We start from the raw sequence: 14712 nt of genomic DNA, 5'->3' as shown, positions 1-14712 counted from the left end.
AGCAGGGACTCAAACATGGGTTTCTGAAGTCCTTAACTATGCCCAAACCACTATCCCAAGAAAAAGAGAGTAAGGAAACGAGGAAAAAGCTAAAACACAATAAAGCAAAATGTTCTATATACATTTTGATTAACTATTTTAATTAAGATGTTGAAAATAGATTTTTCACAAAAATGTTCAAATTTGAAAAAAAAGAAAGATCACATATCAATAGAAAAAATCACTGGAAAATTGATGACCAGCTCTAGAGAAAAATCAGTCTGGATGTTTTTAAGCTATCGGTGAGCCAAAATAACTAAATTTAAGGGTTTAGCTGCCTTTTGATGTGCGGTTCATATCACATTTCACATAAAAAATCATATGTAGCATTTCCACAGCTCTTATCTTCAAAGAACAATGTACCGAAAATGAAAATTAACTAAATAGATCTGTGGGGTAGGCAAATTAGTATAATTACCTGGGGTTTATAGATGAGATAACTGAGACAGAGCTGGTCAGAATTTGCTGATTCAGTGGAATTGGAACGTTTTTGTGGGGGCAGTCCGATTTTGCCAAAGTGCCGACAGAGTCCAGGTAAGGTTCTGTTGGAAAAATGCTGGTTTCCTGCCAGGTTGCCTGTCTGGCCTGTCAGCAGCCTGCCTGGTTGTCTGCCGAAATCCATGGCTTGGTGGCAACCTGCCAAGTGGAGTGTCCCAGGTCTTGTAGGGCCTATGACCTTGTGCCAGCCAGCCATGTGGACCGTCTTAGAGTTTCAGTCCCTTTCATGGATAACTTAACATTTCTTGGTTTTCATTCTCAATTGGAACAAACCCAAATTATGAAATATCAAAATCCTCTGTAAAAAGAAATCACCTTTCTCTGCACAGCTCTACTATTCATAGAATAATAAACATGTAGGGCTAGAAGGGGCCCTGAGAGGTCATCTAGACCTGCCCCCCTGTGCTGAGGCAGGACCAAGTGTACCTAGGCCACTCCTGACAGGTGTTTGTCCACCCTGTTCTGAAAAACCTCCAATGATGGGAATTCCACAACCTCCCCTGGAAGCCTATTCCAGAGCTTAACTACCCTCATAGTTAGCAAGCTTTTCCTAATAGCTGACCTCAGGCTATGTCTACACTACGAGCTAGGGGTGTGATTTCCCTGGTGGTGTGCACACACTCGCGCTAGCTCCGAGTAGCTGTGCTAACATAGGTACCGGTAGCAGAGACATGGCTGAGCTGTGCTGAGTTCGAACTTGCCTGAAATTGGCGGGTACGTACTTGGCACAGCTCTTGATGTGAGCTAGCTTGATGAGAGTTACTGCGAGTATGTTTGTATGAGCAGGGGAATCAGACCCATAGCTCATAGTGTAGACATAGCCTACGTCTGCTGCAGTTTAAGCCCATCACTTCTTGTCCTACTTCAGTGGACATGGAGAACAACTATTTACAGTCCTCTTTATACCAGCCCTTAACATATTTGAAGACTCTTATCAGGTCCCCCCTCAGTCTTCTTTTCTCAAGAGTAAACATGCCCAGTTTTTTTTTTAACCTTTCCTTATGGCTCAGGGTTTCCAAACCTTTTATCAATTTTGTTGCTCTCCTCTGGACTCTCTCCGGTTTATCTACATCTTTCCTAAGGTATGGCACCAGAATTGAATATAGAATTCCATCTGAGGTCTCACCAGTGCTGAGGAGAGAGGAACAATCACATCCCTTGTCTTACAGAATGATATCAGCCTTTTTCGCAACTGAATCACATTTAGGGTGACCAGACAGCAAGTGTGAAAAATCGGGACAGGGGGCGGGGGGTAATAGCAGGGCTTTGGAGCGGTGCTCCGGCTCTGCTCCAGCTCCAGGCAAAAACCTGCAGCTCCACTGCTCCGGAGCTGCTCCGCGCTCCAGCTCCGGGCTCTGCTCCAAAGCCCTGGGTAATAGGCACCTATATAAGACAAAGCCCCAAATATCAGGACTGTCCCTATAAAATCGGGACATCTGGTCACCCTAATCACATTGGTGACCCATATTCCATTTGTGATCCACTATAACCCCTAGATCCTTTTCAGCAGTACTACCACCTAGCCACTTATTCCCCAATTTGTAATTGTGCATTTGATTTTTCCTTCCTAAGTAAAGTACTTTGCCCTGGTCTTTATTGAATTTTATCCTGTTGATCTCAGACCAATTCTCTAATTTGTTTAGATAGATTTGAATTCTAATCCTGTCCTCCAAAGTGCTCACCCCTTCCCAGCCTGGTGTCATTCACGAATTTTATAAGCATACTCGCCACACTATTGTCCAAGTCATTAATGAAAATATTGAATAGTGCCAGACCCAGAACTGACCCCTGCAGAACCCCACTAAATATACCCTCCCAATTTGACAGAGAACCATTGATAACTACTCTTTGAGTACAGTCTTCCAACCTACTGTGCACCCACCCGATAGTAATTTCATCTAGACCACATTTCCCTGGTTTGCTTATGAAAATGTCATGTGGCACTTTGTCAAAAGCTTGACTAAAATAAAGTTATATCACGTCTACTGCTTCCCCCACCCCCACCCACTAGGCCAGGAAGAAAATTAGATTGGCTTGGCATGATTTATTCTTGACAAATCATATGCTATTTCTCATAACCCTATTATCCTCTAGATACTTACAAACTGATTGTTTAATAATTTATTCTGGTATCTTTCCAGGTATCAAAGTTAGGCTGATTGGTCTATAATTCCCTGGTTCCTCTTTGTTCTCCCTTTTAAAGATAGGTACTGGGACTGAATGCATCCCTGTATTCACTCCCTACACACCTTTGTAATAATCTTTGTAAGCAAATGTGTGTTGGGAAGTATCATTTGAAAACTAATAATTCACTGGTCAATCATCATGGTGAAATGTGTGTAGCAATATTATCTATAAAGTTATGAACATAAGCTAAAATTCTGACTGAATTGTGTTTACCACACAAGTCTGGGGAGGGGGTAAATCTGTTTCTCAAAGACAAAGGACAAGCTGACGCCTCTAGCCAGGTGCCATCAAAGTTGATTGGCATTCACCGCTCAAGTGGCCATCTTTGGCAATGAAGCGGGGCAGGAAGAGGTCGATTTGTATTTTAGCAAACGACATGGAACATCTTTCACCTCGAGACTCCATATCTCCGTCCTCACAGTGGGAAGGAATTTTATCTAGTGGTAACCCTCAGGAAAATGCAATCCAAAGGGGGCTTGGACTATAAAAGGGAGGGGCAAAAACACCCCAGGATCTCTCTTGCTTTCTCTCCCTGTCTCTCTGTTGCTCTTTCACTTTCACCTAAGCAGATAAAGGAAGCAGCCTTTTGACTTTGTGAAGGACCCGGGCATGAAAATTTGCTTAGCAATGTTGCTGGGAACATGTGGTAAGATTTTATCTTGACCCTAGTCTAGTTTGTTAAGTTTTAGCTACTGGAAAGTGTTTTCTCTTTATTTCTCTTTAATGCCTTGTACTTGTACTCATTTAAAATCACTCTCTTTGCTATTGAATAAACTTTTAATATTTTTTTAATCAAAGCAAATTCCATGCTGTGTTTAAACTGAATTGTTTGGTAACTCCATTTGAAGTCACAGGCTGTTGGATATTGACCCCTCAGAGGGGCAATGGACCTAAATATCTGAACTGTCCAGGAGAGGGCTAGACCGTGCAAGACCCACTTTTTTGGAAAATTTGGACTGGGAGTGTGCTGGGGTCACCCCGCAAGTACTAACCAAAGCTGCTGGAAGCCAGAGTGTGGCTGGTGTGTTGCTGACTGGCTGCTGGACCAGGACTGCAGCTCTACACGGATGCTCAGGATGTGACCGGCATGCTGTTTAGCTGTTTGTGAGTGGCCCAGCGTGGGGGCTACAACAGCAAAGCACTGTAAGGCACCCAAGGTTGCCGGGCAGGTGGTGATTCACTGGTCCGGATTGCACCCTGGAATGGGATAGGTTCTATGTCTGCCCTTCTACAGTCCTCTGGGACCTTACCTGTTCTCCATGAGTTCTTGAATACAATTGCTAAAGGTTCCAAGTTTGCTTCAGCTAGTTCCGTAGATATCCTACAATGAATTTCATCAGGCCCTGCTGACTTGAATACATCGAAATACTTTTTAATGTGTTCTTTCCCTAGTTTGGCTTGTGTTCCTTCCCCCTTGCAGTTAATATTGATTGTGTTGAGTATCCAGTCACTATTAATCTTTTTAGTGAAGACTGAAAGCAAAATAAGCATTAAACACGTTAGCCTTCTTGATAGCATCAGTTATTAGCTCTCCTTCCCCGCTGAGTAGAGGACCTACACTTTCCTTTGTCTTTCTCTTGCTCCTAATGTATTTAAAGAACCTCTGTTTATTGCCTTGTTCCTGATTTGGTGGTGTATGATAGACCCCTACCATGACCTAAGTCCTATTTTTTCCCCTTTTATCTTTACTCCGAGATTCTCAACTGCTCTGCCTCTCACCTTCTTCTGGACCTCTGAAAAAGTGTATGTATTCTTGATTTATAATGCAACACCTCCTCCCTTTTTTCCCTGCTTGTCCTTCCTGAATAAGCTATACCCCTCTCTACCAATATACCTGCCACTGGAATTGAATGACTTGGCTATGTTGTGAGTCACAGATCATGTGAAAAATGTGCTGCAGATGGCAAACACAATTACTAGGTAAATCAGTCACACACAAACAAGGGAGTTGGTACTAGAACCCTGCTTCTTCAGCGCTACCAAAAATGAACCTCTATCACTTGAGCTCTTGGAGATCTCCTTTAAGAGGCAGCAGTAGTTGAGACCTTATCCTCTCAGTGGATCACTCATTAGATGGCAACATTGCACACAAAGAAACAGTAGATTTATTCACTGGATTTTTATTGCATAAATAAAGATAATAATCAGATACATTATTTTGAATCTCACCTCTTAATGGTATAAATAATTGTATAAATAGATCATTTAAATAGAGATACAAAAGTATACCATTTCACCACTGTTTTCCTGGGGGTTTACATAGATAGTTAAATTACTGCAAATTTGGTTTTATGTTCCATATCTATTTGCAGAAAAAGAAAGAAAACTACATTTTTGCTTTTTTAAAAGTCTTGTTCTGTTACAAATATAATAATTTACTTTTATGAGCACTTAAAAAAGCCTCTGCATTTTAGAGTCAGATTCAGGTTGATTTCCCCAAGGCATTGATTGACTCTAGAGCTGGTCAAAATGGTTTGAATTTTGAAATAAAAAACAACAAACAAATGGGGGAAAAGGTTGATATCAAATTATGAAAGCTTTTACCCTTTTATCTCCCACTTACGGGTCTGGTTGAATTTTGACATTTAGAATTTCAAAATCTGGGGGAATTTTTTTTTAAAAAATGGTGTATTCTTCCCCTTTTTTTGGCCAGCTGTCTTTGAATCTGGCTATTGATTATGGCCTGGCCCAATTCCAGTGAAATCAGTGGAAAGACTCCAACTCTTTTCAGTGGGAGTTGGATCAGGCCATTTGTTAAATCTGAGGCCCATGGCTCGTTCTCCAGGTAGTTTCCTTCTTCTGATCTGCTGGCTTCTCTTACTGCAGGTAGTGGATGATGGGCCTGGCACAGGTACAGCCCACAGTGACCAGCTGTTTCTCCAGCCGGTAAGTGTGCTGGCAGCCTCTCTGCTCCCGTTGGAGAACAAGGATCTCGTGTTGGATGGGGATGGAGTTCATGCTGTAGTCCTCCTGTCCGGTGGAGTCCACACAGCTGTAATGGCGGCACTTGGCCTGAGCGATCACTTGGGGGAACCGGTTGGGATCTTCGTTAATGCTGTGAAGCAAGACACAAAGAGAATGAATTGGTCAAAGTGGAAGCCTGGCCACTGCCCTGAATCAGCAGGGCTTTCTCCTCAGCTAATTCTTGCTCATCACCCAACCACCGTTTGCAAATGCCTCCTCGAGATGCACCTTTCCCATGACTCATAGAGTCAGCTTGTGCTGGGTCAACGTCTGAGCTCCTGCAATGAGCATGGGTCTGACTAGTTTCAATGGGAGTTTTTGCCTGAATAGGGATTGATTACAACTGGATGAAGACTTCAGTATTAGGCCCAATGTTCTCAAAGCCTAGTGTCCCACTAACATCATTGGCAAAACTCCCATTGACTTAAATGGTGTAGGATTGAGCCTTTGGGGGTATTTTGCTGGACTTTCTGAGGCAGGATTTGCACTCAGATATGCCAGAGCAGAAATGGCTCTGAAAAAAAGAGCAGTGACAATGGGGACATGAACTGTACCTGTAATCCCAGGGAGACATAGACCGGTTACTGACATCATGACCCACTTTGATAGCATGCTTTGTGCTGCTGATGCTTATGTCAACTTTCACACTTAGAGGGAATCTGGCATCTTTTTGGGGCGGGCAGTCATCACTCTTTTTCTCATCAGTGCCTCTCTCTGTGTTGAATCCAGGTTGTACTGCCTTTCCATGGGCTGAATTCTTAGCCTGGAGCATCAGGATCAGCATTAACAGCAGTGAATGGAACTGAAATAGAGAAACATCACGATTTGTTAGTGCAGAGCACAGAACGCAGGAATGGGCTGTGTAGCTTCAGCAACAGGTTATATCCTGAAATTCAACTCTTGGCTTGGAGGTCTCATGCACGCCCAACTCTGCTTGTGGTTGGTAGGTTCAGAGATGAACAAAGTTCGACTTCATTCACAGAAACCTTTGTGTCTAAAAGGAACCCATGGCAATTCTCATGATTTTTATGAGATGGATGCACTTATAAACGTCTAACATATAAAAAAGTAAATTCCTAGGAAGAGACACACCTTTGCAAAAATACAGCAGAGTGTGGGTTAGTGTTTAGGATTGGGAGCTAGGAATCCTCTTTCCAGGCCCAATCTCTGCTAATGTAAATGAGAATAGCTCCATTAACATCTGTGGACTTTTGACCATTTACACAAGCAGAGAATTTGCCCCCCTGACTCCAAATTTTTTGCAGAGATAACTCGTCAATGGCTGAAGGTAGAAACATCAAACTTAGCTTGTTCTGTTGATCTGATTGAGACTAAACAGAAAACAAAGTCTGAAGACCGTAAGTTCTTTTACTGTAAGTTACTAGTATAAGAAATTCCAGGTTGCATTAAATAATAAATAATCTAATTTAACAAATAATTTCACATAAAGGAACTCGACTCTAAGAAATAAGCTCAAGGAGACACAGTAAGGTTGAGTTTTCAACCGTATTGTTTCATTTCCTGACTTTAGAGTGCCTGAGTTCTCAAAGTTAATATTGAATTAGTGCTAGTTTTGTGTATGGAAAATAATATCTCCAAATAATCCAGAACAGCACAAAGCAGCCACAGCATACTAGTGATTCTGATCCTAAACATTAGCATTTTTAAAAAAGAAAAGATTTAGGATTGATATTGTATATCTTCAATTGATTAGTGATATCACACAGTAGCATTCTCTGTGGTTTCCTTGTTTATTTTTCATGTATGACATTTTTAACAATTAAAGGAGGAAAAAAAGGAAATACCCAAACAAAAAACTAAGTTAAGGTTGACCGTACAAACCGGTAACTCAACTGTAAAAGAAAAATCACTAAAAAGTTGTATTTATCCTTAAAACGAGCATTATAAACCCAGTAATTCAGAATGACAGTGAAAAGAAATGTAAACATTTTAAGGTACAAAAATGCATAGTAAAGGTGCTAATAACCATTACTCTGCCCTGTCGTGATGCTATGCAATAGCCATATGTTTTAGTATTTGCTGGTCCCAATTTAGATTAAATTGATTTTTTAAAATAGGTAGATCAGTTTATCTAGAAATATCTATTAGAAGTTACATTGGTTACAATCAAATTTAACAAAGCTGGTACTTACCAATGTAGCACTCCTTGTAAAAGTCATCGTATTGCAGACTCTCTTACGTTGTCTGATGAGCGTCTAGGATATTTTCAACTGAACGTGTCTGTGTGCATGAACTTCAGGGCTTTATATAAGGACTTCTGCTCTCACTGCCCTAGTTTCCATTGGAATTCCATTGCAATTGGTTTTTCCCAACCTTATTTGTGGTTCTTGCTCTGGACTGTGACTTAACTTTATATAAAACTTTACATAAAACTTCCACTCGATGAACTCCAGGAAATGAAGTTATTGTGGTAACTGACAAACTGCTACCAGTTAACCTTAAAAACCTCTGGTTGATTTCGAGGAGTTTGAGTGTAACCTGTCATAAGTAGTAAATTAGTGTCAGTTTGGAATATTTGCATAATTTGCTCCCTTTCTGGAACAAAATTGAAGTCAGACACAAAATCCTTATGCTGTATTGATCAGAAATAAGGTTAGGTGCTAAGTGAATTCAGGTAACTGTGGTTATTTCATCAAATGTAGGTTGAGATACTCTGTGGTCTTTCCTGGCAACACCACATGTATCATAGACTCTGTACTGTCACAGGAATATAGGAATTGCCAGACAGGATCCTACCCATGGTCCATCTAGTCCAACGGCCCGTCTCTGACAGTGGCCAGCACAAGCTGTTTCACGGGAAGGTACAACCCCCCTGAAGTGGACATTTTGGGGAGAACCTGCCCCCCAAGGAAAGTTTCCTCCTGTCTTCCAATATTTATTAGAGGCGGCTTATACCCTGACACACGAAGGTTTAAATCCCTTCCCGAACACTTGGTTTCTTTTAACATTTACTCTTATAACTCAGGATGGTCTTGTTACCTATAGCAATGCCCAGTCTCTGTTTCAATTCTGCTAAGATCTTGGCCTCAATTATAGATTATGGCAATGAGTTCTACAGACTAATAATGCATAATGTGAAAACTTACTTCCTTTTACCCGTTTTGAATTTACCAGCCTTCCATGTCATTGAATGGCCTCTTGTATTCTGAGAGCGGGAGAAGAGAAATTCTCAATCTACTTTCTCTATCCCATTCATTATTCTTTCTGTCTGGAAGATGGGTCATTCAGAGTGCCAACAAGTTAAACTCAGTTGGGAGGCTAGGAAGAGATGAGATGGGCTATCGTAATGCTGGAAGGAAGATAATACTTAGTCCTGCCATGAGTGCAGGGGACTGGACTAGATGATCTCAAGTTCCCTTCCAGTCCTATGAATCTATCTATCTATCTATCTATCTCTCACCGTAGTATCTGAACACTTGCTATTTAAAATCAATGGCAATAGTGAAGTCGCTACTTGAGCTCATGTTGGGTGGTAGGAGTTTAAGTTAAAAGGGGCCATCTGTGTCATTTTTATGATGAAAAGGCCTTTTTTCGAAGGGGAGGATTTTGCAGTGTTTCCTAAAGCCAGACTCTGGATTTGTCTGACCTCCTCTGGAAGTCTGTTCCATCGCTGGATCCCCTCAACTGAAATGGTTCCCTCTTGTTCCCCTGCTCCCTAAGGTCAACAATCCTTCTCCTTTCAGCTGCTCTTCATGCAAGAATTTTTCCATGCTTCTAATCTTTCCCTTAAGGCAGCCTGTTCACAGATGGGAGAAGAGTCATCACACACTGGTACAAAGAGCAGATTGGTTCATTATTCAGGGCCTTGTCTTCTAGTTGATTTTTCACTCTAGACTCATTGACCTGACCGAAAGGGGCCGGCAGAAGGAATCCCTCCTTTGGAGACCATTAAGAGAGGGAAACCATATGGGATTTAACAACACAGAGGACACACAAAGAGTGTCCCAGAATAGACAAGGATGGTGGAACCTTGTTTGCACTCGAAGCAATGTCTGATGGTGTGGGAAGGAAGTTATTGCACGTGGAACAATGGCAGGATGTAAACCTTAGGAAGTACTACAAGCCTGAAGCTGCACGGTGCTCAGCTGAGATGCTGATCTCCGTCAGCTCCTTCTACCTTCAATGGGAGCTGAACGCATTGAGCATTAGTACTTCCTAGGCCATATGCCAACACACTGATGGACAGGTTTTAGAGTAGCAGCCATGTTAGTCTGTATCCGCAAAAAGAACAGGAGTACTTGTGGCACCTTAGAGACTTACAAATTTATTTGAGCATAAGCTTTCGTGGGCTACAGCCCCCTTCATCGGATGCATAGAATGGAACACCTTTTCATGTTCTCTGTATGTATAAATAGCTTCTGTCTGTGTGTTCCATTCTATGCATCCGATGAAGTGGGCTGTAGCCCACGAAAGCTTATGCTCAAATAAATTTGTTAGTCTCTAAGGTGCCACAAGTACTCCTGTTCTTTTTACTGATGGACAGTATGTTGGGCAAAGAATTATAATTGGACTGAGGATATCATGTACATCTACGACGCCACTGAGTCAATTCTACCTGTCAGTCTTCTGTCTGATGCCCATTGGTAATGCACCCCATCACCAGGGTAACCAGGTGCCATATACACAAATTAAATGCAACCGTTCATTCAGCAGGATTTGGCAGTGTTTCCACTGATCCATCACTCACCAACAGGGTCCCTCTGCCTTGTTTGGGGAAGGCATAGCTGCCTAGTTAGGCACTGACATTATCGTAAAGAGGTTGGTGTAAACAGGTGAGTCTGGTGTTAAGTCCTGCGGGTGGACAGGCTCCGCTTCCTTCTGACTTCTGGTGGTGGTGAGTTCCACAGTCAGGGGCCCCCTCAGAGAATATGGAATCCCAGCTTCTGAGAATTCCACCCGGGGTTTTATCAACCTCAGTGTCCCCGGTGATAGCAACTGCTCAGTTTGTATTCATTTCTTACGTAGGTAAAACTCCTATTGAAGTAATTGAACACACCGAAAGATTGGGCCCCAGATTGACATTTTTTAAGCCCGATCTTGCAAGATGATGACTTCTTTGGGAGCATCTCCAGCATTTGGCTGCTGGATGAGATCCTTGGCTGGGGTAAATCAGAATAGCTTCATAGACATCAGTGGAGCTATGCTGATTTGCACCAGTGGAGGATCTGGTCCTCTATGTCTTACAAAGAAGGTCCTGGTGGATACATTTCCCCCGTGACGTGGCTTGTCATGCTTGGGGGAGTAGCTTTATTTCTTGGCACACAGTCTCCATCCATTCTTTTGAGGATATTGAAATTCAAAACCTCCAGGAAAGGTTCAGCATCAGCATGATCTGGATTGATCATCTTTTCCTAGTGACCTTTACGTTAATAGATTATATATATCGAAAGGGATAAATCCCACCCTGGTCTAAAGAGCAAAGCTCTGTTAACTTCCAGGGAGTGTTGTGGGATGCATTTGGTCTATAGCCATGTGTCCATTCATCTCTCTTGTGGCTCCACCTCTGGGATAGACTTGTACATCTCCCATCCCATCTCAGACATGGAATAGCTCTTGCTCCAGGAGTGCCCTTAAATTGTGTCAGGGTTGGGAAGGAAGGAATAGGAATAGCGGAGCAGTGATGCAAAATTGCTCCTTTGGGGCCAGACCCCACCTCTTGTTCAGATGCCTTGGCCCCAGTGCAGATGAGGTGCATGCCAAATGCACTGCCTGCATGTGCCAATGCACCTTCTCTGCATTGAAACTCAAGTATAATTCAGTTCTCAGAGGTGGTGGGGAGGACTTCACCCTTGGTGATGAAAGGGCAAAAGGAAAAGGTGATGCAGTGGTTATAGCACTCATTATTCCCCTCTGGGACCTGAATATGACCCTTGGGACGACCTCTGTGTAATAAGATCTCCCAGTCTCAGCCTTACCTCTTCCCTGAAGGATGGATCTTCCACCCACAGGCCACTTCCCAGTCAACCATCAAGAACAGAAATCTGATTTCACTAACCAGGCAGCTGTGCTTCTGCCTCAAAGGTGAGTGCTCATCAGCGGTTGTGTATCACAGTGTTCACTATCAAAGAACTGCTACAATTGTTACATCATTTTATCTTCCTAAATGAGCTAACTTATAGAACCAGGTTCAACTCTGGCATGTCAGTAAAATTCCCATTCAGTTCAATGAGATTGGGAGGGAAGTTTCTTCACCCAGCTATTGCTGAGTTTGAGTGAAGTTCTAAAATATTGTTTATTGAGATACATATTCTGCAATGTTCATAGATCACTGGATAGATAGACAGGAGCTCAACAGAGGGAAAGAAAAACACAAGTAAATCCATAAATAAATATGTATTGTATTTGGTAAGTGTTATTATATGGGTGTGTATAAAATATATATATTTTAGTTGAAAAAAAAAAAGGTTGTACCATTAAAAATTCCCCCTTCCCCTCCAAAATATGCATTGAACAATGGAAAAATGTAGGCTACGTTTCAGGAACGTGAGCACTACTACACTGTGGAAACCCCATAGTCTGAATCATTAACACTAGACTGAACAAAGCAATGAAGAATATAGACTGCAGGATACAATCCAGCACTGATGTCTTTCTGGGCAAGGACTAGATGTCCTCATGCATTTTCTTTCCAACTTCTAATTTTGGTGATTCCATGAGTGAAGGTTGTGCTAATTCGAAGCATGCATAATATCTGCTCATTGGTACAAATTCTGTCTTCAGTTTTTTCAAAGGGATGTAACTCAGGGTAGAATTTAGTCCTCTATTTCTGGGATAACTATGACCTATATCACCTCCCTCCGAAGTACGCTAAGATCTGAAATGTTAAATGCGTAGTTTAATTTCCTCTTAAAGTTAGAGACATACAGGCTAACGGAAACCTTCCCGCAGAGAGGGGTTTTCTCTTCAGCCACTTACTGAAATACTCAAAGTGGGTCAGGGAACTTTCCATTTCTGAAACCAACAAAGATCTCAAAAACATCTTTCTGGCTTAAGGTTAGACCGATGGAACCTGACCCTGAGTCGAGGCTGATCAGTGGTCTGGGTCATTTTGATGAGTGAATAGATAACATCCTGATGTAGCTTGATACTAAAAATGATTACAAAATTTTCCTGTGGTTTGTTTTATGAGTCATGAAATCTATTGATCTGCAGTCACTATGAAAAGACAGACGCAGAGGGAGGAAGAGCGGGTGAACCCCAGGATGTATATCCAGGAACGACATAGTATGGGCAAAGGAAGTTGCCACAATACAGACCATGATATCTCTCTAAACCCATTGTTCTGTGCTGGAATCATGGGAGTCAGGAAGAAATCCCCTCCAGAGGTATACTATTGCACCACCAGGTAAATTCAAAATAATATGGTGTGCTATCTGGCAGTATCCTCTGGCAGGTGTGCTAGATATTTGCATCTGCCTCTGAGCCTCATGAGACAGGATCGTAGAGCTGTAGAAGTCAAACGTGGTAAAGACCTGGTCTGTCATTTAATCCATCTTTCTGCCAATGAAGGTATCAGGGTCCTCCTGCCCCCACTCTGAACTCTGGGGTACAGATGTGGGGACTCGCATGAAAGACCCCCTAAGCTTATCTTCTATCAGCTTAGGTTAAAACTTCCCCAAGGGACAAATTCCTGTCCTTGTCCGTGGACGGTATTGCTGCCACCACCAAGTGATTTACACAAAAAATTAGGAAAGGATCACTTGGAATCCCTCTCCCCCCAAAATATCCCCCCAAGTCCCTTCACCCCCTTTCCTGCGGAGGCTTGAGAATAATATACCAACCAACTGCCTTAGCAATGAGGGCACAGACCAGATCCTTTGTCTTCAGGACACTGAAAATCAATCAGGTTCTTAAAAGAAGAACTTTATTATAAAGAAAAAGTAAAAGAATCACACCTACAAAATCAGATTTAATTATCGTTGTGACTTCAACACAAGGACAGGTTAAGAAAAAAAACTAGGCTGTAAGAGAGGAAGCGTTTCGTTTTCTTCAACCCCTTCGAGATGATGAAATAGGGGTAATACCAATGCCTGGTGCGTCTGTCATGCTTTTTCACTCAAATATTTCAAAACAGTGTAGTTTTACAACACCCCATTGGAGGTGTGTATTGTTATCCCCCGGGGGAAACTGAGGCACAGAAAAGTTGAGGCCAACGTTTTCAAACTTGGATGCCTACAGTTAGGTGCCTATTTAAGTGGCCGGATTTTCAGAGGTGCTAAACACTCATAGCTCATGCTGAAGTCAATAGGGACTTCAGGTGCTCAGCACCTTTGAAAATTAAGCCACTGAAGGCCTGATGCAAAGCCCAGTGAAACCGATGGGAGGCTTTCCATTGTTGTCAATGGGGCTACTCCCGTGCTTGAAGTGAAATTCATGCGTATGGATGTTGCTGAACCGGGGCCCTCTTTCGCTGCCAAGTGTGGATTTAGGGGTGTAATTTAAGGCACCCAAGTCTGAACATTTTGGCCTTAGTGACTTTCTCCAGGCCACACAGTGAGACAGAGGCAGAGCAGCGAACAGAACCCAGACGTCCTGCCTCTCAGTGCCAGGCTCCAGCCGTGTGGTAGGAACACTGCTCCCTAATAGTTGGAAGGAAAAAGGATTTTTGACCCAGACAGTATTAATTGACAGCATTGCCCAATATGTCAGCCCCTGTTACCATAGCATAGGAACCCCTCACAAGCTTTGTTTACTCTATTTATTCCCCTCACCCCCCTGTGAAGTGGCCCAGTGCTCTCGTCCCCCTTTTACACATGAAGAAGCTAAGTGACTCGACCAAGGTCCCCGAGAAAGTCTGTGGCATTGCAGGGAATTGAGCCCAGGTCTCCAACTAGTGGCCTAACCCTTATGTTATCCTTTCTCTTTCAGAGAGCAAGCATGCTGAGAAGGGGGCAAACCTCACCCAGGAAACTCCCCGTGTCTCTTTGAACTGCTGCTGCCAGAGCATAAACTGTGATCTCCTCTTGCACACCTGTCTTTCTCAAGCTCAGCTAAATCTATACT

At 42.6% G+C, this 14712-nt stretch overlaps 1 protein-coding gene across 1 annotated transcript; it reads right to left on the bottom strand.

Annotated features, from left to right (window-relative positions):
• Nucleotides 1-5541: 5541 nt before the first annotated feature.
• LOC112110388 (interleukin-17F-like) lies at nucleotides 5542-8456 on the bottom strand. The gene is made up of 3 exons (XM_029911886.1): nucleotides 8446-8456; nucleotides 6243-6554; nucleotides 5542-5779 (listed from the first exon to the last, which is right to left on the bottom strand). The coding sequence occupies exons 1-3, from the start codon at nucleotides 8454-8456 to the stop codon at nucleotides 5542-5544; spliced, it is 561 nt and encodes a 186-aa protein (XP_029767746.1).
• Nucleotides 8457-14712: the final 6256 nt, after the last annotated feature.

Source organism: Terrapene carolina, unplaced genomic scaffold (genome assembly GCF_002925995.2).
Source record: "Terrapene carolina triunguis isolate 2854851 unplaced genomic scaffold, T_m_triunguis-2.0 Scaffold42, whole genome shotgun sequence".
NCBI lineage: Eukaryota > Metazoa > Chordata > Testudines > Emydidae > Terrapene > Terrapene triunguis.
Note: the sequence above shows the minus strand (reverse complement) of the source record. Positions and strands in the feature narration are given on the sequence as shown.